Source organism: Asparagus officinalis, chromosome 5 (assembly GCF_001876935.1).
Source record: "Asparagus officinalis chromosome 5, Aspof.V1, whole genome shotgun sequence".
In the NCBI taxonomy this organism is placed as follows: domain Eukaryota; kingdom Viridiplantae; phylum Streptophyta; class Magnoliopsida; order Asparagales; family Asparagaceae; genus Asparagus; species Asparagus officinalis.
Genome location: NC_033798.1, coordinates 23326063 through 23352048, shown reverse-complemented (window position 1 = coordinate 23352048; position 25986 = coordinate 23326063). Strand labels below are relative to the sequence as shown.

The following is a 25986-nucleotide window of genomic DNA, read 5'->3' as shown; positions in this document are numbered from 1 at the left end:
GAGCCGAGCGCCTTCCTTGGTAATAAGACGATATGTGCCATTCGAGTAGACTGTCTCTACTACGAATGACCCCTCCTATTTGGGTTCAAATTTACCTTTCTTCTTGGAATTAAGGATCATGGGCCGTCGGACGGCTAAGACCAAGTCTCCTTATTTAAAACTCCGTTGTCGAACTTTTTTATCAAAAGCTTGGGAAATTCTGGCTTGGTAGAACCCAATATGTTATTGAGCTTCTAAGCGATTTTCGTCGAGCATCTCGAGTTCTTCGAAACGTTTCTGATGCTGTTCTTCAGTTGTTAATTCTATTACAAGAGCGATCCGAAGAGATGGAATTTAGATTTCCAACGGAAGAACGGCTTCACACCCGTATACCAGAGAATATGGGGTCGCTCCTGTCGGTGTGCGGACCGTGGTACGATAGGCCCATAGAGCTACGCCAAGCTTATCATCTCAATCTCGTTTATTAGTTTTCACGAGTTTTGATAAAAGCTTTATGATAGTCTTGTTAAAGGCCTCTGCCAATCCATTTGCTGTGGGATTGTAAGCTGTTGACGAGACGTCTTGAATTTTAAACTTCTCGCAAAACCTGATGAAGGCTTTACTGACAAACTGGGGCCCATTATCATGTATGATTCGCCTTGGGACACCATATCGGTAGATAATATGGTGTTTGATGAATGCAATCACGTTGCTCGTCTTTACTTCTTTGAGCGGAATTGCTTCAGCCTATTTGGAGAAGTAATCTGTAATTGCTAGGATGAACCGGTCGCCTTTGATGGACGGGGGAAAAATAGGACCAACAATGTCCATTCTCCACATTTGGAAAGGCCATGACGTGGCCAAAGGGTGCAGATTCTACAGGGGTTGGTGCATATAGTTCGCGTGTGTTTGACATGCGTGACACTTCCGGTTGTACGTGACTGCGTCATTTATTATGGTGGGCCAGAAATATCCCATCCTTCTGATGCGGTCGTAAAGTTTGGGGCCGGGCTGGTGTGTGCCACAAACTCCTTCGTGTGTTTCCTTAAGGACTTCTTTAGCTTCTTTAGTCGATAAGCAACGTAGTAGCAAACCATCGTACCCTCAACGATATAGCGTTCGACTCTCTGTATTATAGTAGAACCTTGGCGCCCTCCGTCGGATTGAATCCATTTCCTTCACGTCTTGCGATAAAATCATGTGTAAGACATAATCAATGATAGGGAAACGCCAATCTTGTGGCTCGAACTCGACTTGGGTTGAATGTACTTCCTTAGTATCCTTCTCCCCGTCGTCTATATTGTAAATTGGTACGAAGAGTTGATTAGTTCTCACCGTAACGAACTGTTCTGCTTCGGGAGGCTGTGCCAGGGACACTGCTAATGCTGCTAACGCATATGCGTATGCTATCTGTAGACGAGGAATGTACTCGATGAAGAATCCTTCAAACAATTCTGTCATCTCCACGGCCACCTTATGGTATGGTATCAAATTTTGATTTCGGACCTCATACTCTCCTTGAACTTGTTTAACTATCAGTTAAGAATCATCGAAAGCTTCGAGATACTCAACCCCCAGCTCTTTAGCAAAACTGAGTCCGATGAGTAGCGCATTATACTCGGCCACGTTGTTTGAACATGGCTCGGTCAATGAGTAAGCTCGAGGCATCATATGTTTTCCCGGAGAAACTAAGATAACTCTAACTCCGGAAGATACCTTAAAACATCCAGGAGCACTCGCTACATTAGCTGCTCTCGAAGTGCCATCGAAGTACAAACGCCACACTTGTTGATGAGAAGTTGTGTTGACTTCGTGGGTTTTATCTGGTAGATCATCGTAAACTTCAGCGGTATCCGTGGTTGGGTTAGCCGCCAGAAGATCACAAATAGCTTGTCCTTTTATCGACTTCTGTTGTTTAAAGTGCAGGTCGTATTGGGACAGGAGCAGGGCCCATTTTGCTAACTGCTAATTCATGAAAGCTGGTTGTGTCATGAACACTCAGACTGGGATAACCTTGGAGATGATATAAATAGTCTGTCCAACCAAGTAATGCCGCATCTTTTGAATTGTGAACACCAAAGCGAGACATTCCCTCTCAATCATTGGATACCAGGATTCGGCGCCCACGAGGGTCCGGCTTAGATAATATACAGCCTGTTCATGAGCGTTATCGTCGTCTTGTGCAAGTAATGCACTTAACAAGTGGCTCATCGCATTGCCATAAATCAAGAACGTTTTTCCCGACTTCGGTGCAACGAGCACTAGAGGTTTCGAGAGATATTCTTTGATATCTTCAAATGCTTTCTGACAAGCGTCATCCCATATGAATAATACGCCTTTCTTCGTGAGTTTGGAGAATCCTGACACTTTCTTGAAAGGATCGAAATGAACCGACGAATATACGCCAACCATCCTTGTAACCCTCTGAGTTCTTTAAGGTTTCTTGGGGGTTTTAATTCGTTAATTGCCTTCACCTTATCGGGGTCAATATGGATGCCTTTGGTGGTGACGACGAATCCCAGGAATTTACCGCTGGACATTCCTATGAAAGATTTGGTAGGATTCATCTTCAATTGATGAGTCTACATCAGGTCGAACATCGTCTTCAAGTATTTGATGTGATCATTCTTATCACGGATTTTCACGATTAAATCGTCTACATAACATTCAACAGTCTTCCGGAGATGCTCCTGGAAAATCTTTGACATAGCTCTCTGATATGTAGCACCAACGTTCTTCAAGCCAAAGGGCATAACTGTGTAGCAGAAAAATACCGAGGGGTGTTTTGAACGCGGTATGCTTCTCATCATCTGGATGCATCTTTATTTGATTGTAGCCAGAAAATCCGTCCATGAAGGACATTCTCTCGAACCCACACGTATTATCGATGATAACATCCATGATGGGAAGAGGAAAATGATCTTTTTGACAGGTGGTGTTAAGATCTCTGTAATCAATGTAGATCCTGATTTTCCCATTCTTCTTAAGGACCGGGACAATATTGGCAAGCCATTCTAGATGTTGTTCTTCCCTGATGAAACCCGAATCGATAAGCTTTTAACCTCGGACTCGATTGCCTCCATAATCTGCGGACGAAACTGTCTTTGCTGTTGCTTGACAGGTTTAACATCTGGCTTAATGTTGAGGTGGTGCACTGCCATATTCGGATCAAGTCCTGGCATATCCTCATAGTTCCAAGCAAAAACATCGATGTACTCTCTGATGAATATCGGTTTCGGATTATCCTCGTCACCCATATTTATCTGAGTTACTTGGTCTTCGGTAAGGGGTTCCCTTTGTTCAAACCTATCACCGTACTGCATATTCAGGTGATGAACCCAAGGGTCTTCCCAGGTTGGGATTTGCTCGTCCTCCTCAATTATGACGGGATCGATTGTAGTCATATTTGACATTAGTCCCTTAAACATTTCTCCAAGACTAGTGTCAGAGTCCCAGGCTGAAGAATCGAAAGAATATCCGTCTTCGCCTTTGTTAGCTATCTAATCTATGACTTGCCAGCAGCATTCATCGTCAGACGAAGAGACATAGCCTAAACCTCTTCTATAGCTATAATAATGACCGGGCTTTCCTTTCGGTACATAGGCCATATGAGGCGGGACTCACGGACCTCGACCAAAACAAAGACCCTCTCCGAGTGTGAAATCATATCTGTATCTCTCCATGAGCTTACGCGCTTTTGTATCATATCTGAATAAATGAGGGGTAGGTTTATCATCATCGTCATCTTCTTCCAAGAAGTGGTCTGGTATCGAAAATTCCTTTCATTTACCATAGATAACTTCCTTTTCACTCCCTGCCTTTGCAGGGATAACAAGTGTCGTTCCGAACGAATCTTGCACCTGCTTTTTCGTCATGCAAAATAATTGAAGTGGCATATACAAGTCAGGGTTATCATATAACCCCTTCATGATATCATCAATACACATCGAGTACTCTAAATCATCATTTATTGCTACTTCTTCGGCAAGTTGCCAATTATAACTACTATCCGATGACTCTCCATCATCAAGATTGATTACAATTGGTACAATGTCATTAAGTACAAAACCACAATCATAATCAAACCTAGCTTCGGTATCAACTTCTTCTCCACTGTCTGTACCTTGGGCCAATGGTTTAGTATCGAATTCGGCACCGTAGAGAAGGGAGTCGGTAAAATAATTTTCCAACCCCTTAAATGGTTACTTATTCGCGACCACCGTCTTGACTTTATTATTGGTGTCCACATATTTGAGACATTGATGGAGGGTAGAGGGGACTATAACATTACCGTAGATCAATGGTCGACCTAACAGTAAGTTATAAGAAGTCTTTGCGTCGATCACATAACATGTGACTTCTGACTTCAAATCTCCGATCTGGCATTTCACTCGGATTTTACCCAATGGTCTAGACCCACTAGTGTTGAATCCGTAGATTATAGTGCCTGTGGAGGCTAGATTACTAGCCGGTATTCCAAGATTATACATCAATCGGAGTGACATGATGCTGACAACGGAACCCGGATCGACTTGGATCCGGTTGACAACGCTGGAGCCAATGTGCCCAATGAAATACAAGTGTCGATCATGCTTTGAATTCTTCGTCTACATGTCCTCTTTGGTGAAAAAAATACAGGGAAAGTGGTGTGCCACGAGGTTGTAGTGTTGGACTGGCGGCTCTGGTTCTTCAGAGGATGGCTTGACCCGAGTCAGGAAAACTTCAGAATTGGCCAAGGCTTCTTTTAGTGCTTCCCTCGTGTCCTTCAAAAGACGTAGCAACTCATATAGAATTATTCTAGCCGGTATATTGGCTAACTGTGTCATAATATCGAAGCGTTGTGGAGTATTCGAGCTTCCTGGTTTGTCTCTTCCAATCGGTTGATTAAATCGAGACTGCTTCGGGTTCTGAACCTCTTAGTATAAGGGCTCTTTCCCCTTTTGATTTTGTTGAGTTTTCTCCACAACTACGGGTGCCAGGGGAGTTGTGACCACCCCCATTTCCGCTAATGTTTTGGAGGGAATTACTTTGGTCACCCCTGTTCAACTAACTGCTCGGAGGCATCCGGGTACTTGAAGTGGTATTCGTTCCCACTCCTGGTAACAAAGACCTCTTGCTCATCTTCGGAGAGTGGGAAAGTAGGAATTTCTTCGTCATTTTCTTCTGGAATGGCTGCAACTCCGTAGCAGAATTTTCCTTTTCCCTTTGGTTTCTTCTTAGAAGACAATCCTGCCCATTGTTCATCTTCGATCAGATTAAGATGAACCCAAAGAATCTCGCCATTTGGGGCTATGTGTGGCACAAGTCTTTTCTGACATTGTTTGTGAGGATCGTCATTAATGGTCTTCACTGCTATATTTATCACGGGCTCAGGTTGAAACCAGTTCAAAGAAACAGATCCGAAGCTAATTGACACGGCATTGGCGCCCACCTTCTTCTCTTTGGACGATTTCACCGTAAGGATCCCAACATCGATCAACGCTTGGATTTTATCCTTGAGAGCATAACATGCTTTGGTAGGATGATGCACCGCTCTGTGGAATAAACAGTATTTCGGGTTGTTAACCTTCTTGGCATTTTCTTGATCCTGGATTATAGGTAACTTGATCTTGTTATTATCCACGAGATGCTTGAAGAGACCGGGAACCTCGTCCTCCCTGAAAGAATAAACTTTTGGGAATTTTGGTTCGGTAGTCCTTGACTTTTGTGATCTCTATTGCCATTATGATTGCTGAGGCCCCTTTTGCGGTTGCTGTTGCTGTTGCGGTTGTAATTCGAATGTCTGGTTTGCATCCACCGCATTTGCTTGGGCTTTCCCCTTACCTTGAGGAACGAAATTCTGCTTCGGAGTGTTTGTCGCCACTTAACCCCTTTCGGCCTTCTTCCTCTTGAGGAAACGTTCGGCTCGTTCTCCTTGCACTTTCAAGTCCTTCCAAGTCTTAGGCGGCGCCATTCCCATAGCTTCCAGGATATCTAGCGAAAGGTTGTTATGACAAGTCTCGAGGATAAAATCTTCGCTGACCGGATGTCGACAATTCATTGCTTTGTTCCAGAACCTTTTAACGAAGTTCTCCACCAACTCTCCGTCCTTCTGTTTCTCATCGAACAATGTTCCAATTGAAACTTCGGTGTTGTCATCGAAGAAATGTGTAAGGAACATATCTTCCATGTCGTCCTAACTGTTGATACTCACCGGCTTGAGGCGGCGATACCAATCGAAGGCCGCCCCGCGAAGAGTGCCAACGAATGACCGTACCATCAAGGGCTCATTGCCGGAGATTATTTCCAAATGAGACTTAAAATATATTAAGTGCTGAGTAGGGGAACCATTTTCGTCAAACGGCGTGAAGTTGATCAAATTAAACTTTGCCGGGTACGAGATTGATTCCCATTCTCTCGGGTATGGACATGGTATCCCAGACTTCTTTATTTCCTGAGCATTCATCAACGCATTGATTTTGCTCTCCAAGTCTCTCATCTTCTTATCCTCGCTCATATCTTTCTTCGAGCGATTATGAGGAGAACTGACATGATCCTCCTTTGTATTGTTATCATCTGAGAGTCCACCCCCATCATTGTTATTAACGGGAGGGGTTTCCATATTAGTATTCTCGTCCACTTCCCGATCACTATCAATCTGATTAGTATTATTACGACGGTTGGACTCTCCCTGCTGATTCGTCAGTGCCACAATTTGTTGGCTATGCATATCTCTCATTTCCTACATAGTCATCTCCATTTCAAATTTAAAATTATCTTTCTGCTTGGCTAAAGCATCCTCAAGAATCTTAGCCATCTGCTCGATGCTAATCATGAATGATTCGTAAGATTGTCATACACTGGATGTCATATCATCAGAAGCCAACGCCGAGCAAGTATCTGACGTTTCTTCGTCCGAGGACTGTGACCTCCTGGGTCTAGGTCTGACAGTTCCAGATCGCAGCCAAGTCATGCGCTGAGATATTTCTGCAAAAGGTTCAGGGCTAAAGCGTCACACGGACTTGCCTTTGTCGACCATGTTAATAGTAACTCACGAGAGCTTGTTACTTGTGTCGGTTGACCTTCTTCTTTGGAAACGCCTTGGCTTAGCCTCGGATGTTCCGATGAAGATTCTTTCAAACACCGAAACTCTTTGTGGGATCTTAGGGCAGCAACATTCTGACAACATTGCCTTGATTATATTGGCACACGGATAGTGAGAATCCGTGTCTCGGGCATTTCTTTTTTGGGACTTATTCGTACCCCCATCCCGATAGTACAACTCGTCAGTTTGATGACTGGAGCAACCCATCGGGTGTTGGCATGACTTCCTAGGTATAACGTCATCCTCGAACGAACATGTTTCCTTCTGGGGATACGATGCTTCATCGGCGTCTCTAAGAGTCACTCGTTTAGATTTACGCCTTTGTGAGCGTGAAACTTTAACGTGCTCTTGAACTTCAACTCACAATCCGATGCGGTCGGTAATAGGGGCCTTCCCTTTATTATTATTCTTGGGGGGATTAGTATAACCCCCAGCCAGAATTGTCGTTTGTGAACCTTTCAACGGTCTCAATCGCTCCTTCACAGGTGCTTTACCTCGATCTTCAGAGGACCGAGGCGATCTTTCAGAGGAACTCTGAATATGGTGAGATCGACACTACCACACGGCTCCGTCGGAGGTACGGGGACAGGGGAGACGGGATCTGAAGTTGACAAAGGCCGAATGGTGACTTCATCCACATTTGCCTTAGGTGCTGATTTTGCCTTCAGCACCCACACCCGTTTGTGCTTGAGTGATTTTTAAACCGCCTCTTCCTTCTGTATTTCTTTTGCTCTTTGCAAAAGGACTCAGGCATGCGCGAGCAATGCGCGTCGCTTCTGGATTCTCTCCTCAAGGGTAGAACGGGTCCTTTTGATGCAGACCCATTCGTTCTTCTCTGCTTTGGAGGAGGGGTTGTTTGGTCGTCGTTGTTGTTCTCGGCGCTGCCTAGATTTTAGATCCACATCATAGCGGATCCCGTCCATTGGCTCCAAAGCCTTGGCCATTTGACGCGTAAGGCGTTGGCATCGTCTTTGGCATGCTCTCTTTGATAGAGTTGGTACGTCTTCACCAGCTAAGCTTTTGCTGGATAGGAGGCCCAGATCTACAGCTTCGACCTCATTGGACACTGGAGGGACGTTGCAAGGTGTAGGTGCAGCGACGGCGAGAAGATCTTGGATCTTCGAGCCTGAAGTCCAACGGGCTTTCCCAGAAGAGGAGGCCTTCCTGCGCTTGGGAGGAGAGGCGGATCTGGAGGAGGAGGAAGAGATATACTCTTCAAACTTTTGCTGGTCGAATTCGTATTCGACCTCTTCATTTACCGTGATCTTAATCGCCGGTTGCATCACGACAGCCTCGGCAGCGAGGCTGTTGGCTCCCACTGTGGTCACCAACTTGTTTGGGTGGAAAGTTGATGATTTCATTGATGTCGAGTCCATTACAACTTCAAACGCTATAATAAACTCAAGAAAAATCGGTCTTTTTATAAGACTTTTACACAATGAAAACTAAAAGATTAAACTTTCCTCAAACAGCGCAACGGGTGTTGATCTTCCATTGCTTGCGTGAGATCTTGGCCTATGACGGGGACGTCAATATCCGTGGACTACCAGGTGATCATATCAGATCCGAAGGTTTATCGATTCACAAAGGAATCAAGAAGCCGAAGCAATTATCTCGGCAACAGCGAGATAACTACTCTTCTTAAGATCACCGCAACGAGGTAATCTTAAGGGGAGAACACGGGAATTGTACATCTGACGAAATCTTCTTTCATACGCTGAAGAACTCAATCGATCTCCTCCTTTCTTCTAAAATTCGTGGCTCCTTCAGTCTTCAATTCTGCAGGGCTTCGCCGATGCTCGAGAATTCTAGATCCGAAAAAAATGAAGGCCCTGGGGCTGTATTTATAGGCTTCGGGACCCCTGTTTTCAGATAAGAACGACTGATTCCCTCTTATCCTCAATCATAACCACTTTATCACGTGCTTGGATGATATTTTATCAGTTAAAACAAATCCAGACGATTAATAGTCGAAAAACAGCTCAAAACTACTAAAATACGATTTTCGAGGTCTGCAGACAGTCTTGGGTGTCTCGGCGTGGCCGAGACACTTGTGAGTGTCTCGGCCAAGCCGAGACACCTATGAGTGTCTTGGTTTGGTTCAGGGTTTGGTTTTGCACACTCTGTCTATTTTCACTGTATTTTCCTCATCCGACCTAGGAATCGCGTGATCCAAAATGCAACGGAAAGCCGACAAGAAGATCTACAAGCTCCCATGATTGAATTATATGTGGAGTAAATGGGTCACGAGGAGTGTTTCATCTTTCGTAAGCGACGCGGGCTACCGATCAGTTCGTGTTTCCATCATTCCGAAGTTACGTTGCTTCGCATGGTCCGTCGACTCACTTCATGCGTTTGTCGTTGTCAAATGAGCTTCTCTGACTCGAATAGCGATGTTCATTATCTTCTCTCTGTTTCGAGCCGCGTGCGGGGATCTATAGATAATTTTTGACGCCTACACTGGTCGGTCGATCGGACCAAGCTGGTCGGTCGACCGGATTTGTGCACACTACAGGGTGAGGAATGAGTCCTCTGGCCGGTCGATCGCGATACACTGGTCGGTCGACCGGACATGGTTCTGCTGTAAGGACCATGAATTTTGATATTAGTTAAAATAATTTTCTGGTATTTTAAAATATTTAATTATTATATTTAAAAGAGTATTTGTGTTTTTCCCGATTTTCTAGAAGTTTCTATAATTTAAAGTCCAATTTTTATAATTATTTAAATGTTTTAGATATTTATAAATTTATTTAGTGTAGTAAAAATTTCTGGAATTTATCCATTGAGTTACTGATACTATTACGTATCATTTTGAATAATACGTGGTATTATTATTATTATTATTACGTATATTTTTGTATCGATACTATTACGTATCATTTTGAATAATACGTGGTATTATTATTATTATTATTACGTATATTTTTGTATAATACGTTGTATTATTAATTATACGTGGTATTATTATTATTATTATTACGTATATTTTTGTATAATACGTTGTATTATTAATTACGTATTATTTGTTTAATTTGTATTTTATTTCTACGATTACGTATCAACTGTCGTATTACTACAACTTGTACGTTTTATTGTGTAGATAATTACCCCATAATTATTTGATTTTAAATATAAGTAATTATATTTTTATTAATTATTCTCGTTTAATTGTATAATTAGTTGTATTATTTCTACAGTTGCGTATTATCGGTTGTATTACTACAATTGGTACATTTTGATGTGTAGATAATTTTCACGTAATTATTCTATTTTTCATGATTATAATTATTTTTAATTAATTTTCAAAACCCTAACCCAAACCTCTCTATACATATATATTATTTTTTTCATTCTCTCTCTCTCTCTCTCTCTCTCTCTCTCTCTCTCTTCTCTCTTCTTCCCTTCACCGCCGCCCCCGACCCCACTCTTCTCCGCTGCATCTTCTCTCTCTCTCTCTCCGAGCCGCAAAGCCTTCCCGCCGGTCATCATCGACTGCGCCGCCCAAACCCCTTCTGCCGGCCTGGCCCCCTCTGGCCAAACCGCACCCCACGCGAGCCGCTGCCTCAACCAACTCTTCTCTCTCCCGTGCTCTCAGATCGCTCCGACCTCTCCCCTGACCACACGTTGCCCGCGCATCCTTCCGTCCTCCTTCCTCTCCTCGCCACCACGCCAATCACCCGTAACCCCCTGTCCTTCTTCTCCCCACGTCAGCCAACACTCCAGTCCCCTCGCCCAGATCAGCCTGCAGTCGTCATCAGCCGCCCGTGCAGCCATCAACCACCCCGCGTTCAGCCTCGTTTTCCCCTCTCCCATCTCCACCCGAAATGATGCAGTATAAACATGTACCCAAAAAATATTGCAAGTGCACAATCGTGTTAAGTTATAGTATAAAGATATCGATCCCACGAGAAATGTGTTTTGTAGGAGAAAATATAAAATATAAAATTGGTTCTTATGTTGTGTATATGATAAATAGGAGTGATGAGTGAATGTGATTGTGGAGAGATAGAGAGAGTGGAAGTGATAGTGTGTAAATCAGCATAAAATGTAAGTGAGAGTGGATGTGACAAAGAATGAATGATTTTCACAAGGAAAGATGAATAAAATCAAGAATCAAAAAGGAAAATCAAGAATAAAAATAAAATTCAAGAAAGTAAAGATGACGGATTCAATTAAAGATATGGATAATCTAAAATTGAATCCACTTCTTAGAAAATGGTGATTCCCTAGAGGGTTCTAGCCTAAAGGAGAATCAAAGAAAATAAAAATAAACAAAAAAAACTAAACCCAAGAGAGTTCTAGCCTCAAGGTGAATAGTACAAGAAATTAAAATCTAACTACAAAATAAATTACAAAATCTAAACTATAAAATAGATTACAAGAATTAAATACAAGAAAATAAATCTACTCTATAAGCATGAAATAAATCTAATCTATAAGCATGAAATAAATCTAAGACAAGAGGGTTCTAGCCTCTTGGCTATTTAAACAAGAAAATAAAATCTAATTACAAGCATGAAAATAAATCTAAACTAATAAGCAATAAAAGAGAAATAAGAAAAACAAACCTTCAAATTAATCTCCATCTCCATCTTCATCTTCATCATCCAACAAAGAGAAAAAAAGAAAAATTTAAAGTGGTGAAAAAATTATTTTATTAATTATAACAAAAGTTACAAATTTGGAATGCCTTCTCAATTAAGAGTGATCCTCCTCTTCAAATGGAGTTATAAAAATTTTCACACCCTCAACCCCTCATTCTCTACCCCTATTTATAGTAAACATCAGTGAATGAGGGCCATTGGATTAAAATCTTATCCAAAACAAGTAAATTTCAGCCTTTGATCTGTAACAGAACAACGTAGGTATCGATACCAGCATCGATGCCGGTATCGATGATGCCAGCATCGATGCTGGCATCGTAGGTATCGATACCAGCATCGATGCCGGTATCGATGATGCCAGCATCGATGCTGGCATCGATGTCCAATCAAAAATTTGCCTCCACGGATGGCTTCGTCTCGTCGAGATAGGCGATTTTTATATATTATATGTTAAATTCCACCTTCCGGAATGAGAGATATCGTCGTTTCTTTGCGGCTAACCATCTTGAATATATTTTGTTTTCATATTTGATTTTTTTATTTTCTCCGGCTTCTACAAGCTACTCGGCTTGATTCTGGGCTTGGGATTTTTGGCTCTTGCTTGTGTTCTTCATTTAATTCATGAGCTTTTGTTGAGAGATGGGATTTTTTGGGCTTTATTCTTCATTAACCTACAATTAAAGATAAAAACAATTATTAGTGATATATTTATTCATTAAAAATAGATAATAAGGGTATATAATTATAATAAAATATGATTGTTAAATACCTCCACACCTAAACTTTTGCTAGTCCTCTAGTAAAGAAAGAAAAAGAAAATTCTAACTCACTTTCGTAGGAATCGCGGTTGTATTTAGCGCATACAACAAGCCTTTAAACCCCTAGGTTACCATAGTGGACGAGTTGTAGTCTCATGAGGGTTTGCAGTGAATATACCTATAAAATTCAGTCATCTTGCCAAATTAAAGAAGACAGTGAATAACTAAATTTACTTGATAATTGAAGCTAGTTATTACTCAAGAAAATATTTATATATATAACTATAAGGTAAATTTCCTAGAAAATCTTCTCATTATAGCAACACAAAACCAAGCCAAACTTAGAAATTTAATTTAAAACTTTTGAAAAGAACATGCTAACTCTTTGTTTAAAATAATATTCAAGTTGCTTGATCTAAAATATTTTCCAAGACCATATAAACAAATATAACTATATAAAACATTTATTAGAATTTTTTTTGACTCTTTTTTCCTTGGTGATTTTTTTCTACTTTAACGGGCTTTCTAAGCGACCATTTAACGAGTTTTGGGCCAATGGATCCTAACCCAAATGGGCTTAGGTCATTAAGTATGGAAATACTCATATATATATATATATATATATATATATATATTCTAAAAAATATGTAAGTCAAGACACTTTGAAAAATTATTTTTAACTCTAAGCTAAGCATGCATACATTCCATTATTTTAAATAAAAATCTAAGTTAAGGCTTAAGTAAAGTATAGTACTTTGAAAATCATTTCTTAAGAAATTTATTTAGAGTTATCATAAAAGGTAAACTTGAGTAAATAACAACTAGAGATTTAAAATTTATTAAATAAATTAATTATTACATAACTCTATCAATTTTGCAAGTGACGATAGTATTTTTTTTTAAACGGGGAAAATGACAAATATGCAACTAAAAATGTAAAATAAAGAGAAAAAAATAACTAATTCCCACCCCCACACCTAAATTTTGTATTGTCCTCAATGAAAACTCTATGATACACAAAGTAAAGCAGATAAGAAGTAAAGTACTTACATTTAGTCGGTTGATAAAAAATCTACAATTACCTTTGGTCTGAGGAGGATAGAATCAGAAATTTATTCATCTTTTTTCTTTTTTTTTCTTTTTTTCTTTTTTTTTACAACTAAACAAGATACTCTCAAATGAGAGAAGAATAAATTCTTTTTGTTATTCTGAAATAAACAAAATAAACAATGTAGCATGAAGTGTTCAACATGAAGAGCTCGTATTCTACATTGAATCCTACCCTATTGTTAAAAATTCTTCCCCGGATTTTAAATATATTCAGAATGATATAATCAATAATGTGAAATTCCAAGCATTTCGGGGTGCTCAGTAATTCTTGCAACAAAGTAAGGTAGGTATTATTGGTGTCATGCATTTTGCATTTCTTAATGAACTTAGACTCTTGTACTGTGAAGTTTTGTTTTCTAACAACCAATTCTTCTGTAGAGTTCTGAAAATTTGGTTGTTGATTATTTTCTAAGAATCTAAGTTCATCAAGAAAGAGTTCTTCAAAATTTAATTCAAAGCAGCAAATATTTAACACAGTTTCATTATTCTCAAGGACCTGATCTGCTTTTTCTAAAAACTCTAACTCTCCATCAAAAATTTTCTTAAAACTCAAATCAGACTTTTCTTCTTCTTCTTCTTCTTCTTCTTCTTCTGATCTTTCCTGAATGTAATTTATTTCTAGAGGCTGATTATTTGGCTGGTCCCCTGGATTAAAAATATTAAGATCAGCAGTCAAATTCCCAAAGAACAGCTTTATTTGACCAGTTCTATAGTTGACGAGAGCATTAGAAGTGGCTAAGAAAGGTCGTCCTAAGATGACATGTGTCTGTCCTTTGGGATTGGAAACAGGCTGTGTTTCCAAGACTACAAAATCTACTGGAAAAATAAAATCTCCAACCTTAATCAGAACATCCTCTAACTCACCCATAGGGACCTTAACAGATTTATCAGCCAACTGTAAGTTGCATTTGATTGGGTTCAGTACACCTTGACCCAATTGCTGGTAGACTGAATATAGAAGCAAATTGACACTGGCCCCTAAGTCTAAAAGTGCCTTATCAATGTGAGTATTACCAATGATACATGAAATGATGGGGAACCTGGATCTTTATGTTTCAAAGGTATGGGATTTGATAGCATTTCACTGATATTGGCGGCTAAAAAGACTTTCTTTGGAACATTTATTCTCCTCTTCTTAGTGCACAATTCTTTTAAAAATTTAGCATAAGATGGAATTTGTTCAATTACATCTAAGAGAGGAATGTTGACCTTAACCTGCTTGAATGTCTCTAGGATTTTCTCCTCCTGAGGAGAGTGTTTCCTAGACCTGAGTCTATCTGGAAAGGGAGCAACCGGTCTAAATCTATCAAAAGCAGGCTCAGGTTCGGGTTCAGGTTCTTGGTCATCTGAGGGGAGTGATTGTTGAATAGATTCATCAGAAGGAGAAGGAGAAGGAATTTGTACTGGATCAAGAGTTTGACTTGGAGGAGTTCTTACTTGATTATCGACCTGTCTACCTGACCGAAGTGAATGGATTGCATTCACTTGAGCTTCATAGGATGAACTGCATCCTGTGTCCTTAGGGTTGACCACAGGTTGACTCGGAAATTTTCCTTTCTCTCTTTCACTCACGGCACTAGCTAGTTGACCAAGTTAGGATTCTAATCTAGCTATATCTTGAGTGTTGGAGTTGAGCATTTGTCCGGTTGATTACATAACGGAATTCAGAGTGCTGGACGTTTGAGTCAACATATTCGTGGTTTGAGTGGAGGCCTTAATTATGGTTTCCAAACCCTTTTCCAAGACATTGAGACGTTTATCCTGATCTGGATTGTGAGGAGTCTAAATTATAGCTTGATGAAGAGGAGACTGATTTTGATATGGCAGATTGGGTTGTTGAAATTGTGGATGAGAATTGAAAGGAATTGTGTTCCCCCTCGAAAAGTGTTGGTTTGAAGTTGGATTGAAGTTTTGAGTTCCGGAGTGAATTCCCTGATTACATGCAAAGTTTGGGTGATTTCTCCAACCTGGGTTGTAGGTTGGAGAGAATTGATCATTTGCATAATGCTGGAATGTAGCGTTGACCTGTCCTCATGGCTGATTATTTCCTAAGAGAGGACATTCTTCTGAAATATGAGATGATGACAGATAGTTGTGACATCCTGAGGCTAAAACTTGATTGATTTAAGCCGGGGCTCTTTCATTAATTTCTAAATCTTCTAACCTACGCATGATTGTGGCCATTTTAGCTTCAGATGCAATGTTCGACTCTAAGAAAATACCACTGAACTTGGGTTGGGGAACTGATGACACTCGGTCATCACAGTGTTCCCATTGCATGGTTTTTTCAGAAAGACTCTCTAAGAACTCCCAAGCTTCATCAGCGTTTTTCCTCATAAAATCCCCATGTCACATTGATTCTAAAGAAGTTTTTGCAGAATAATCTAATCCTTCATAAATTATTTGACACAATCGCCATTTTTCTAAACCATGATGAGTACATTGGATGAGAAGATCTTTAAATCGGTCAAAATACTTCCAGAAGGGTTCTCCCGGGACAATTTTAAAATTCATGATGTTGTTTCTTAGCTTCACTGTTTTATGGATCGGGAAAAATTTCTTAAGAAAAACGGTGATAAATTCCTCCCAAGTAGTGATGGAGTTTACGGGTAAGCTATACAACCATTTTTTTGCTTTGTCTTTGAGAGCAAATGGAATAAATCTGAGTTTGATCGCATCTTCTGTTAATTCTCTCATTTTAATCATAATACACACTTCCTCAAATTCCAAGATAAAAATATATGCATCTTCTGTTTCATTTCCAATGAATTTGGGAAGCATGTTTATGTAATGCGGTCTAAGCTCAAAATTTATTCCATTTGTTTCGGGGAGCCTAATGCAAGAGGTGATTGCATTCCTAATGGGATAGCACATATCTTGAAGAACGGGTGGATTAGAATACGCCATTTCTATGATTGGTTCAAAACGAATTAATCGATGTGTATTATCCCTAATCCACGGTTGCATACACCAAAATTATTTCTTTTTATACCTTTTTTTTTATAAAAGTTAGTTTTTTTAATGAGGAGAGAATGGAAAGAGAGGAAAATCCTAACTAAAATAAATCAAAATTAGTTACTTTTCAATCACTCTAACTCTAGGGTTAAGCCAAACTCAATTAGACCAGGTCCTAACTAAAAACTCCTAAAGTGAAAAGATTAAAGTTTTACCCGGGTAGTCAGCCAGGTAAGGATAGTACTAGAGGGTGATTAGAGATCAATTAAGTAACTCGTTCCTTACGGAGTGCTTTACGCAACCCCTAAACCTTGCCTTAAACACCAACTAATCCAAAAAAACTTAAACCAGTTCACTTAAGGATTCTTTGTTCCTTATTAAGCTCGAATCATTAGGGCCAACGTCTAATGAGTTTTATTAGGCTTGGGTGGTGCAGTGAGGAATTAGTGATTTTTGGGCTAAGGAAAGGGTGATGAAATCCCTCACCTTATCTTGATTATGGGGTTTTGCCCTTAAAAATATTTTTAGGTGTGTGCCAAATCAAGATGCTCAAATCACTTTGGTGAATTCCTACTAATTATATGAAATGCAACCCTAGAAATTAAAAGCGACTAAAAAGGATGGAAAAAAAATCTTTATATTTTTTATTATGGTTTACAATCAAACAACTATCAGAAGGGTGAACATTGTTTGAGTTTATTATCTTGTTAGTTAATGTCCAAGTGAAAGGTGAATTTTATTATGGTCAACAAAAAAAAATCCTTTTTTAAATCCTAATTGTCTCTAATTGTGAAGCTAACTAAAGAGGATGGAATTGAAAATGCTAGAAAGAAGAGTTACCTAAAAGCAATTCTCCAAGTTCTAGATCTCTAATCCGCGATCTTCAAGCTCCAAGTGATTCCTTCACAAAAAAACACACAAGTTAAAGAACCAAATTAAATAAAATCCTACTTAAGCACCCTCCCCGGCAACGGCGCCAAAAACTTGATGTGGCATAAACGTGTAAATGCTACAAGTGCACAACCGTGTTAAGTTATAGTATAAAGATATCGATCTCACGAGGAAGGTGTTTTGTAGGAGAAAAATATAAAATCAGTTCTTATGTTGTGTATGTGACAAATAGGAGTGATGAGTGAATGTGATTGTGGAGAGATAGAGAGAGTGGAAGTGATAGTGTGTAAATCAGCACAAAATATAAGTGAGAGTGGATGTGGCAAAGAATAAATGATTTTCACAAGGAAAGATGAATAAAATCAAGAATCAAAAAGGAAAATCAAGAATAAAAATAAAATTCAAGAAAGTAAAGATGGCGAATTCAATTAAAGATATGGGTAATCTAGAATTGAATCCACTTCTTAGAAAATGGTAGTTCCCTAGAGGGTTCTAGCCTAAAGGCGAATCAAAAAAAATAAATAAAAATAAACAAAAAGAAAAACTAAACCCAAGAGGGTTCTAGCCTCAAGGTGAATAGTACAAGAAATTAAAATCTAACTATAAAATAAATTATAAAATCTAAACTACAAAATAAATTGCAAAAATTAAATACAAGAAAATAAATCTACTCTATAAGCATGAAATAAATCTAATCTATAAGCATAAAATAAATCTAAGGCAAGAGGGTTCTAGCTTCTTGGCTATTTAAACAAGAAAATAAAATCTAATTACAAGCATGAAAATAAATCTAAACTAATAAGCAATAAAAGAGAAATAAGAAAAACAAACCTTCAAATTAATCTCCATCTTCATCTTCATCTTCATCATCCAACAAAAAGAAGAAAAGAAAAATTTAAAGTGTTAAAAAAATTATTTTAGTAATTGTAACAAAAGTTACAAATTTGGAAGGCCTTCTCAATTAAGAGTGACCCTCCTCTCCAAATGAAGTTACAAAAATTTTCACACCCTCAACCCCTCACTCTCTACCCCTATTTATAGTAAATATCAGTGAATGAGAGCCATTGGATTGAAATCTTATCCAAAATAAGCAAATTTCAGCATTTGATCTGTAACAGAACAACGTAGGTATCGATACCAGCATCGATGTTGGCATCGATACCGGTATCGATGCCAGCATCGATGCTGGCATCGATGTCCAATTAAAAATCTACCTCCACAGATGGCTTCGTCTCGTCCAGATAGGTGATTTTCATATATTATATGTTAAATTCCGCCTTCCGGATTGAGAGATATCGTCGTTTCTTTGCGGCTAACCATCTTGAATATATTTTGTTTTCATATTTGATTTTTTTATTTTCTCCGGCTTTTACAAGTTACTCGGCTTGATTCTGGGCTTGAGATTTTTGGCTCTTGCTTGTGTTCTTCATTTAATTCATGAGCTTTTGTTGAGAGATGAGATTTTTTGGGCTTTATTCTTCATTAACCTGCAATTAAAGATAAAAACAATTATTAGTGATATATTTATTCATTAAAAATAGATAATGAGGGTATAAAATTATAATAAAATATGATTATCAAGAGGACAGAGGTAGAGGCTCGAACAGGGGACGACGGGTGAAGGAGGAGCTCGGGCGGAGCTTGGGTTCAGTGAGGTCGGGTCGCCGCCGCTGCTCCGTCACCGGACAGCCCCTCGTTGGAGTTTCTTCGGATGCCACGCTCCCCATGCCAGATCCTACCCACACCGTCAGCGTCGATTCGTTCGACAAACCCCCAGGCAAGATCCCTCTTGCTCATTGACTGTCATTTCAATTTTAGATCTGTGAATTTAATTATATGCATAGATAGACTGTATTATGATTATGTAGTATGTTGTGATATATCTACGTGGGTTTGTTGATGATTAATATTAAATAATGATGTTATGATGAGTAATTTAAAGGAATAATTATTTTTTGCAAAAGTGGTTATTTTGAGATATTTTTAAAATTATTATGATGAGAAAATGTTTTATTTGGAAAGGAGTTGGTTTTGAATAATTATTAAATTAGATAAATTAAAATAATTTATTTTGGAAAAACATGTTATTTGGATTGTTAAACTATTTTGAGAAAAGATTATTTTAGAAAAGTTATTATGAATTAAAAGAATTTATTTCGGTAGCAGAATTATTTTTGGATAATTATATTAATTAAAAAGAATTTATTTGAGAATGGAATCATTTGAGGAAAATGTATGATAATTTTAAAAGAAATTATTTTGGAAAAGGAATTAATTTCTGAATTTCATAGTTGATGTTCCTGATTTATAATTCTTATTTTTGATTATCTGATATGCTATGATATTATTTCACATGATTAGTTGCATTGATTGTCCATGTTGTGTTGAGAACCCTTAGTAGTTCATGACTTAGTGGCCTCGTGCGTCATGAATAGACTTAGTGACATGTGTGAGTGTGTTGACTGAGTTTAGGTGGTGAACCCGAGTTTTAATGAGGATTATGGTTGACTTAGAAAAACGAGAAGAGTTGGGATGATGAAGTTAATGTTCATGTGCTTGGATGTGACTGTTGATGTATCTTCCAGCCCGCGCTAGTGATTTCGTGTAGTCACTGGGGTTGGTTTGTTGGGTTAAAGTGAATTTGTGTAGTCACTTTAGTCTGTGACTTGTTTCATCACCTGAGCTTTGCCTGAGTTAGAACCAGGCCGAGATCGGATTGCGTGTAGTCCTCTAACCGATTCATGTAGCGGTATAGGATGCGCGTAGAGGATTTGTGAATAGTCAGTTATCCAGTGATATGAATGTTGACTTTATGTGAGATGTGGACCAGTGAGTTTTAGGATGGCTAGTTACATGACCTCGTTTCTTGGCTAAGTATAAATTCCTGTGAGATATAGGTCAGTTGTGTTTTTTTTCATACATAGATCGTGACTAATATTTAAATATCTACAATTTGAGATATATGGTATATACATGAGGGTTTCCTTGTTTGGATTATTTCGCTCGACGTACTACGTCTCTTGTTGTAGATTTTTAAGTATTAATTACATCTAGTTGTATGACCATGTTAGTTGGATGATTGTTCTGATCGTTAGTTGCATGATCGACTTGTTACTTGTTTGATTTTGTTAGATTTCTAGTTGCACGTTCTTTTGTCAATTCTGTTATCGTATCGTTTTTCGCTTTAGTTTTCGTTATTCTATTTGTTTGTGGGGTCTTGCCGTGTGCCATGCACGCTGATGTACACCTGTTTTCTCTGGTGTACGTCAGACTTAGAGGAAGAACAGGTCCAGCTTGGAGATATGCCAGAACCGAAGGATCCTCCGCAGGAGTGCTTTGCAGACCGAGCAGAAGAAGCTGAAGCTTAGTTTTCCTTTCAGTTTGCTTTTGTAGCATTTACTTTCCGTTTGATCATTGTATTTTACATTTCTCCAGTATTCATTTGTTCAATTTGTATAAGGGCATGTTTGACCCGTATTTTTCTATCTTGGATGATATTCATTTGTGATATGTATTATTTTGTTCTGTGTTGTTCATTATATTCTTGCTATCTGTGATCGGGGACCTGTGCCTTTGCATTATATTTATTTCCAGATGCTTAGCGTATTGGATTGAGAAGAAAAGAACAGAAAAAAATGATAGTGTATATTTCTTCTCAATCTAATACGTCGCGGGCTTGTTCACGTTCCGATTCCCGTGTATTTTGGGAAGCGGGGCGTGACATCTGCCTATAGGGTTTGAAACCAACCCTCTAGCCGGTCGATCGCGACATGTGTGCCAGTCGACCAAATCGGGTTTCCTGAGTTTCCTGGGACTCTTTTTGACGTGTTTTCCTGGCTTGTTTGGACTTGTTTATTTACAAGATTGCCATCCACGTTGTTAGGGATATAAATAGGATTGTTTTAGGGTTTCTAAGCAATCAGATTGTATTCAAAGAGAATAGAGGGATTGTTCTTAATTCTAGTGATATTGTGAGAGAGAGATTTGTAATTTTTTATTACTCATAATCTAGAGAAGGTATTTTCCTTTGCCAACTAAATTGTTCTTTTGTTTTCTATTGTTTTCTTCTCAATCCACCTTTGATAATTCTGCGATCAAATGTGCTCGCACGGTGACTCGTACCAAGTTGGTATCAGAACAATCAGATCATGTGAAGGGGGAATCCTATATATGGTCCTTACTCGATTAAAGTATAAGAAGCTAGGTGAGATTCTTATTTCCTTGGAAGAAATCCAGAAATTAAGGAAGAAAAAGATGACAGAAAGTGACAATTCAATAAGGCTTGATGCATTAGAGAAGTAGATCGAGACGATAGAGTCAACTCTTACACAACTCGTCGATCTCATCCATGGAGGGGACAAAAAGGGCGAATCTTCTTCAAAGCCCAAGAAGAAACCCGTAGAGTCCGATGGGGAGAACGAGGCTTCAGATTCTGATGAGGAGGTCGAGACCGTCAAGATTGTTCCACATCAAGGGGGTAAAGGTACTTACTAGAATCTGAAGATAGATTTCAGAATGGAGATTCATGTTTATGATGGGAGTGTCGACGTTGAGAGGCTTGATGATTGGATCGAGCAGATGGAGACATATTTTACTCTTTATGGCTATTCGTCAAAAGAGAATATTGTTTTTGCGACATTGAAGCTTTCACGGCACGCGTTGACATGGTGGAAAGCCTACTACAAACAAGAGAAGAAGGCGATGTCGTGGAACAAGCTCAAGGAGCTATTAAGGAAGCAGTGCAACCCCGTGGGATTCCTTTAGGAACGTTGGTACAAGTGGTACGGCTTGCGCCAAAGATTCAATCAGACCGTTCAAGAATACACACGGAGTTCCAGCAGCAGGCGATGGTCCTCAATATCGTAACAGAGGAATACTCAATCTTCATGAAGTATATAGCGTGTCTGAATGAATACATCCGGAAGGAGATAAAGCTGTTCACGGTCGAGTCCATTGCAGAAACGAGTGTGAAGGCTATTGCCATTGAGGGCAAGAAGAAGAAGGGCAACGAGATGATGGAAGATTCCAACCAAGCTGGAGGCAAGTCTAGTGCCTCTCAACCGAAGGAAGAAAAGAAGAAGGATGATCCAGGGAAGGCAGGATTAACTTACAATCACTGCAAGTAGATAGGGCACGTAGTTGATCGGTGCTGGAAGAAGTATCCTCATCTGAAGCTGAAGGGGTTGAAGAAGAAGGAGGAAAAAAAGGCATATGTGATAGCACAAGGTTCGAAGGAAGTTCTTGGGATGACAGAGCCCAACAGTAGTCTTAACCTTACGGCGAGAAAGTAGGCCGCAAATGAAGAGAAGACCTCAGAGAGCAGCTCTTTGTTCTTAAGTTGCAGGTGAAGACCAGCTTGGTTGATACCATCGTTGATCCAGGGAGCTAGAAGAATTTGATATCCGATGCATTAGTTCAGAAACTGGGATTGAAGATGGTAAAGAATCTGAAGCTCTATCCTTTAGGGTGGATTCAGAAGGAGACAGGATTGAGTGTTATCAGCCAATGCACTTTCAGATTTGCACTCCACGAGTCGTATATTAACGAGGTCATGTGTGATGTTGTTCCGTTAGATGTTTACCAGGTTATACTGGGCAATCCCTATTTGTGGGATAGGTACACAGTCTACGACCGGAGGGCCCAGAAGTATACGTTCACCAAGGATGGTGAACAGTTCATATTTTATTCGGCATCTCTTCTATAGGAGACTAGCTTGGTGACGGTGACTCAGGCGAAGAGGCTAGTGAATGCGAGCAAGAAGTTTGTATTATTATTCATTAGGCCTTGTGAGGAGCAACTGAGTAGGATATGCTTGACCACCTTGAGCAAGCTTCAGGAGGGAGATCTTGACAGATGGAACGCCAAGCATGCGGGCTTGTTTTCAGAGATCACAGGACTACCACCACGACAGGGTGTGGAGCATGAGATTATGCTGAAAGGCAAGAGTTCTTTTTCGATCGCACATCTGTACAGGAGTCCGAGGAGATAAAGAAGCAGGTTCATGAGCTTCTAGAGACAGGAGTGATAGTGCCGAGTTGTTCACCTTGCGGGTCACCAGTGTTGTTGGTGCCCAAGAAGGATAGAGGTTGGCGCATGTGCATGGATTATCGGACGCTCAACAAGATAACGGTCAAGAATCATTACCCACTACCATGGATCGATGATCTTATGGACCAGTTGGAGGGAGCGAGGTTTTTCACAAAGTTGGATCTGAAGTCTGGTTACCATCAGGTGAGGATTCGGGAGGATGACACTTGGAAGACAGCGTTCAAGACCAAGCAGGGCATGTTCGAGTGGTTGTTGGTGCCGTTCGAATTATGCAACGCTCTAGCGACCTTTATGAGACTCATGAATAATTTGTTGTGACCTTTTATAGAGGATTTTGTGATAGTTTACCTTAATGATATCTTGATGTACTGTAGGACCTGGGAGGAGCATCTTGTTCATGTCGAGAAGGTGTTTAAAGTGCTGCAGAACGGACAACTGAAGCTCAATGGGAAGAAGTGCTAATTTAGGAAGGATGAGTTGGTGTATCTCGGCTTCATCGTAGGGAGTGACTGACACCTAAGACAGTGACAGAGGTGAGAAGCTTCATGGGGGCTTGCCAGTATTTTGCGCAAGTTCATTCAACATTTTTCGACTTATGCGGCACCTTTACATGGCCTTACGAAGACGAAGGTTCGGTTCGAGTGGGGGAGGACGCATGAGGAGGTTTTTTAGTTGCTGAAGAGGAAGATCTCGAAGGCACCGGTGTTGGCGTTGCCTAATTTGCAGAGGACCTTCAAGGTAGAGACCGACTCTTCTAGCTATGGTATGGGCACTGTGTTGATACAGGATGGGAAGCTAGTAGAGTACTATTCTGAGATGTTCATGGGTGCTATTCAGAACTACCCTACCTACGACAAGGAGTTTTATGCACTTTATCAGGCGATCAAGCATTGGAGAGTGTATTTGTTGGGTAAAGATGTGGTTGTGCACTCGGATCACAAGCCATTAGAGTTCCTACATGCCTAGATGAAGCTGCATTAGGCACGACACATGAAGTGGATGTTCTATTTGATGGCGTTTAACATCATCATTAGGTACAAGAAGGGGACGACTAACAAGTTGGCCGATATGTTATCTCGACCGCCAGTGAGGGCTTTATTGGTGGCGACGCGTATTCAACCATTGGTTTCTTTGGAGTATGTGCAGATGTACACATCCAGTAAAGACTACAATAGTGTGTTCGAGCAAGTGAAGGCTGGTCGAAGGGGGGAGTATGAGCTTGGAGAGGATGGTTTGTTATATCGTAGGACATCGCTTTGCATTCCGGAGGATGGTGTTAGACCCTAATGTCACTAGGAAAGAACCATAGGGGGGGTGAATAGGACTTATGCTAATCTAATCCGATTTATGCCAATTAAAAACTTATTAACAAGTTATCCTAACACATAAGATATGCAACAATTATATGCAATGATAAGCAATATAAACAAAGGGTAAAATAAACAAATTACAAATGTGATAGGGTAATATACACAAAGAGTAATAGACAATGGAGATATAAGATAAATACAAACGTAAATGTGCCAATGACAAACTCAAACACAAGCAAATGATCAGGGAGTTCGGACCTTCCGTCCTACGTCTCCGCTCCCTACTCCTGGGGAGAAATTCACTATCACACCGGGTTTTTGACGCTCACCGGAAAACAGTTACACCTCACACTCGGTTTTCTAGCTCATCGAAAACTTTACAATCAACACTCTTGTAATCATACTCTACACCCTCCAAGTGTTGGTCTCTAGCCCGTGTCTCCCTCAAGTGCTCGGATTTACAACCTCTCCATAGGCTTTACTACCGACGCCACTCCTGTTAGGACGACCACATCTCTCATCACACACTCCTCTCGGTGTACAAGTGTATTACAAAGGTGTATCCTCACAATGAAGGCTCAATACAATAATTTGTTCTCTGATATGGATGAGAACACAAATAAGCTCACTCTCAAGTAGACCTGTCCATCCGGGCCGGGCAAAACCGGAGCCCGAACCCGGACCCGGGCCTAACCGAGCCGGGCTCTGGGCCGGCCCGATTTTTTTATTTTTTTTTCTTTTCTTTTTTTTTTTTGATAAAAAAATGCTAAAAATTAGTTTAAAATTATTATATTTTATATAATTATGTATTAGTATATACTTACAAATTATTATGTAACTATATATTATATATACATATATTATATGTAAATATATTGTATATATTTATAAGTTATAACTTGAGAGAGAGAGAATCACATAAGTAGTCATTGCCCGTTGGGCCAATGGGGAAGAAGTAACCGTTGTAATATCCTATACTTATATATACTTATATACTAAGAGAGAGAGTATACACACACACACACACACACACACACATATTATACATATATAAGAGAGAGTATACTTATATAAGAGGGAGTATACATATATAAGAGAGAGTATACTTATATATACATATATACTAAGAGAGAGAGTATTCTTATATATACTTATATAAGAGAAATTATACTTATATATATGTAGGCATATAAAATTGCTTATAGGTCCCCTAGCATAGCTCGGCACAAACCGACGAACCAACG

At 39.6% G+C, this 25986-nt stretch overlaps 1 protein-coding gene across 1 annotated transcript; it reads left to right on the top strand.

The window, feature by feature from the left end:
- On the top strand, positions 22819 to 24398 carry LOC109841615. Its single transcript, XM_020410568.1, has 4 exons — positions 22819 to 22968; positions 23089 to 23323; positions 23761 to 23840; positions 24219 to 24398. The coding sequence occupies exons 1-4, from the start codon at positions 22819 to 22821 to the stop codon at positions 24396 to 24398; spliced, it is 645 nt and encodes a 214-aa protein (XP_020266157.1).

What these genes read in the sequence shown, in the direction of transcription:
- LOC109841615 (XM_020410568.1), top strand. Translation starts at nt 22,819, where the DNA reads ATGGTAAAGAATCTGAAGCTCTATCCTTTAGGGTGGATTCAGAAGGAG. An exon ending in TTCCGTTAGATGTTTACCAG is followed by an intron (nt 22,969 to 23,088) that starts GTTATACTGGGC and finishes TCTCTTCTATAG; the next exon opens with GAGACTAGCTTGGTGACGGT. An exon ending in ATCTTGTTCATGTCGAGAAG is followed by an intron (nt 23,841 to 24,218) that starts GTGTTTAAAGTG and finishes GTGTTGATACAG; the next exon opens with GATGGGAAGCTAGTAGAGTA.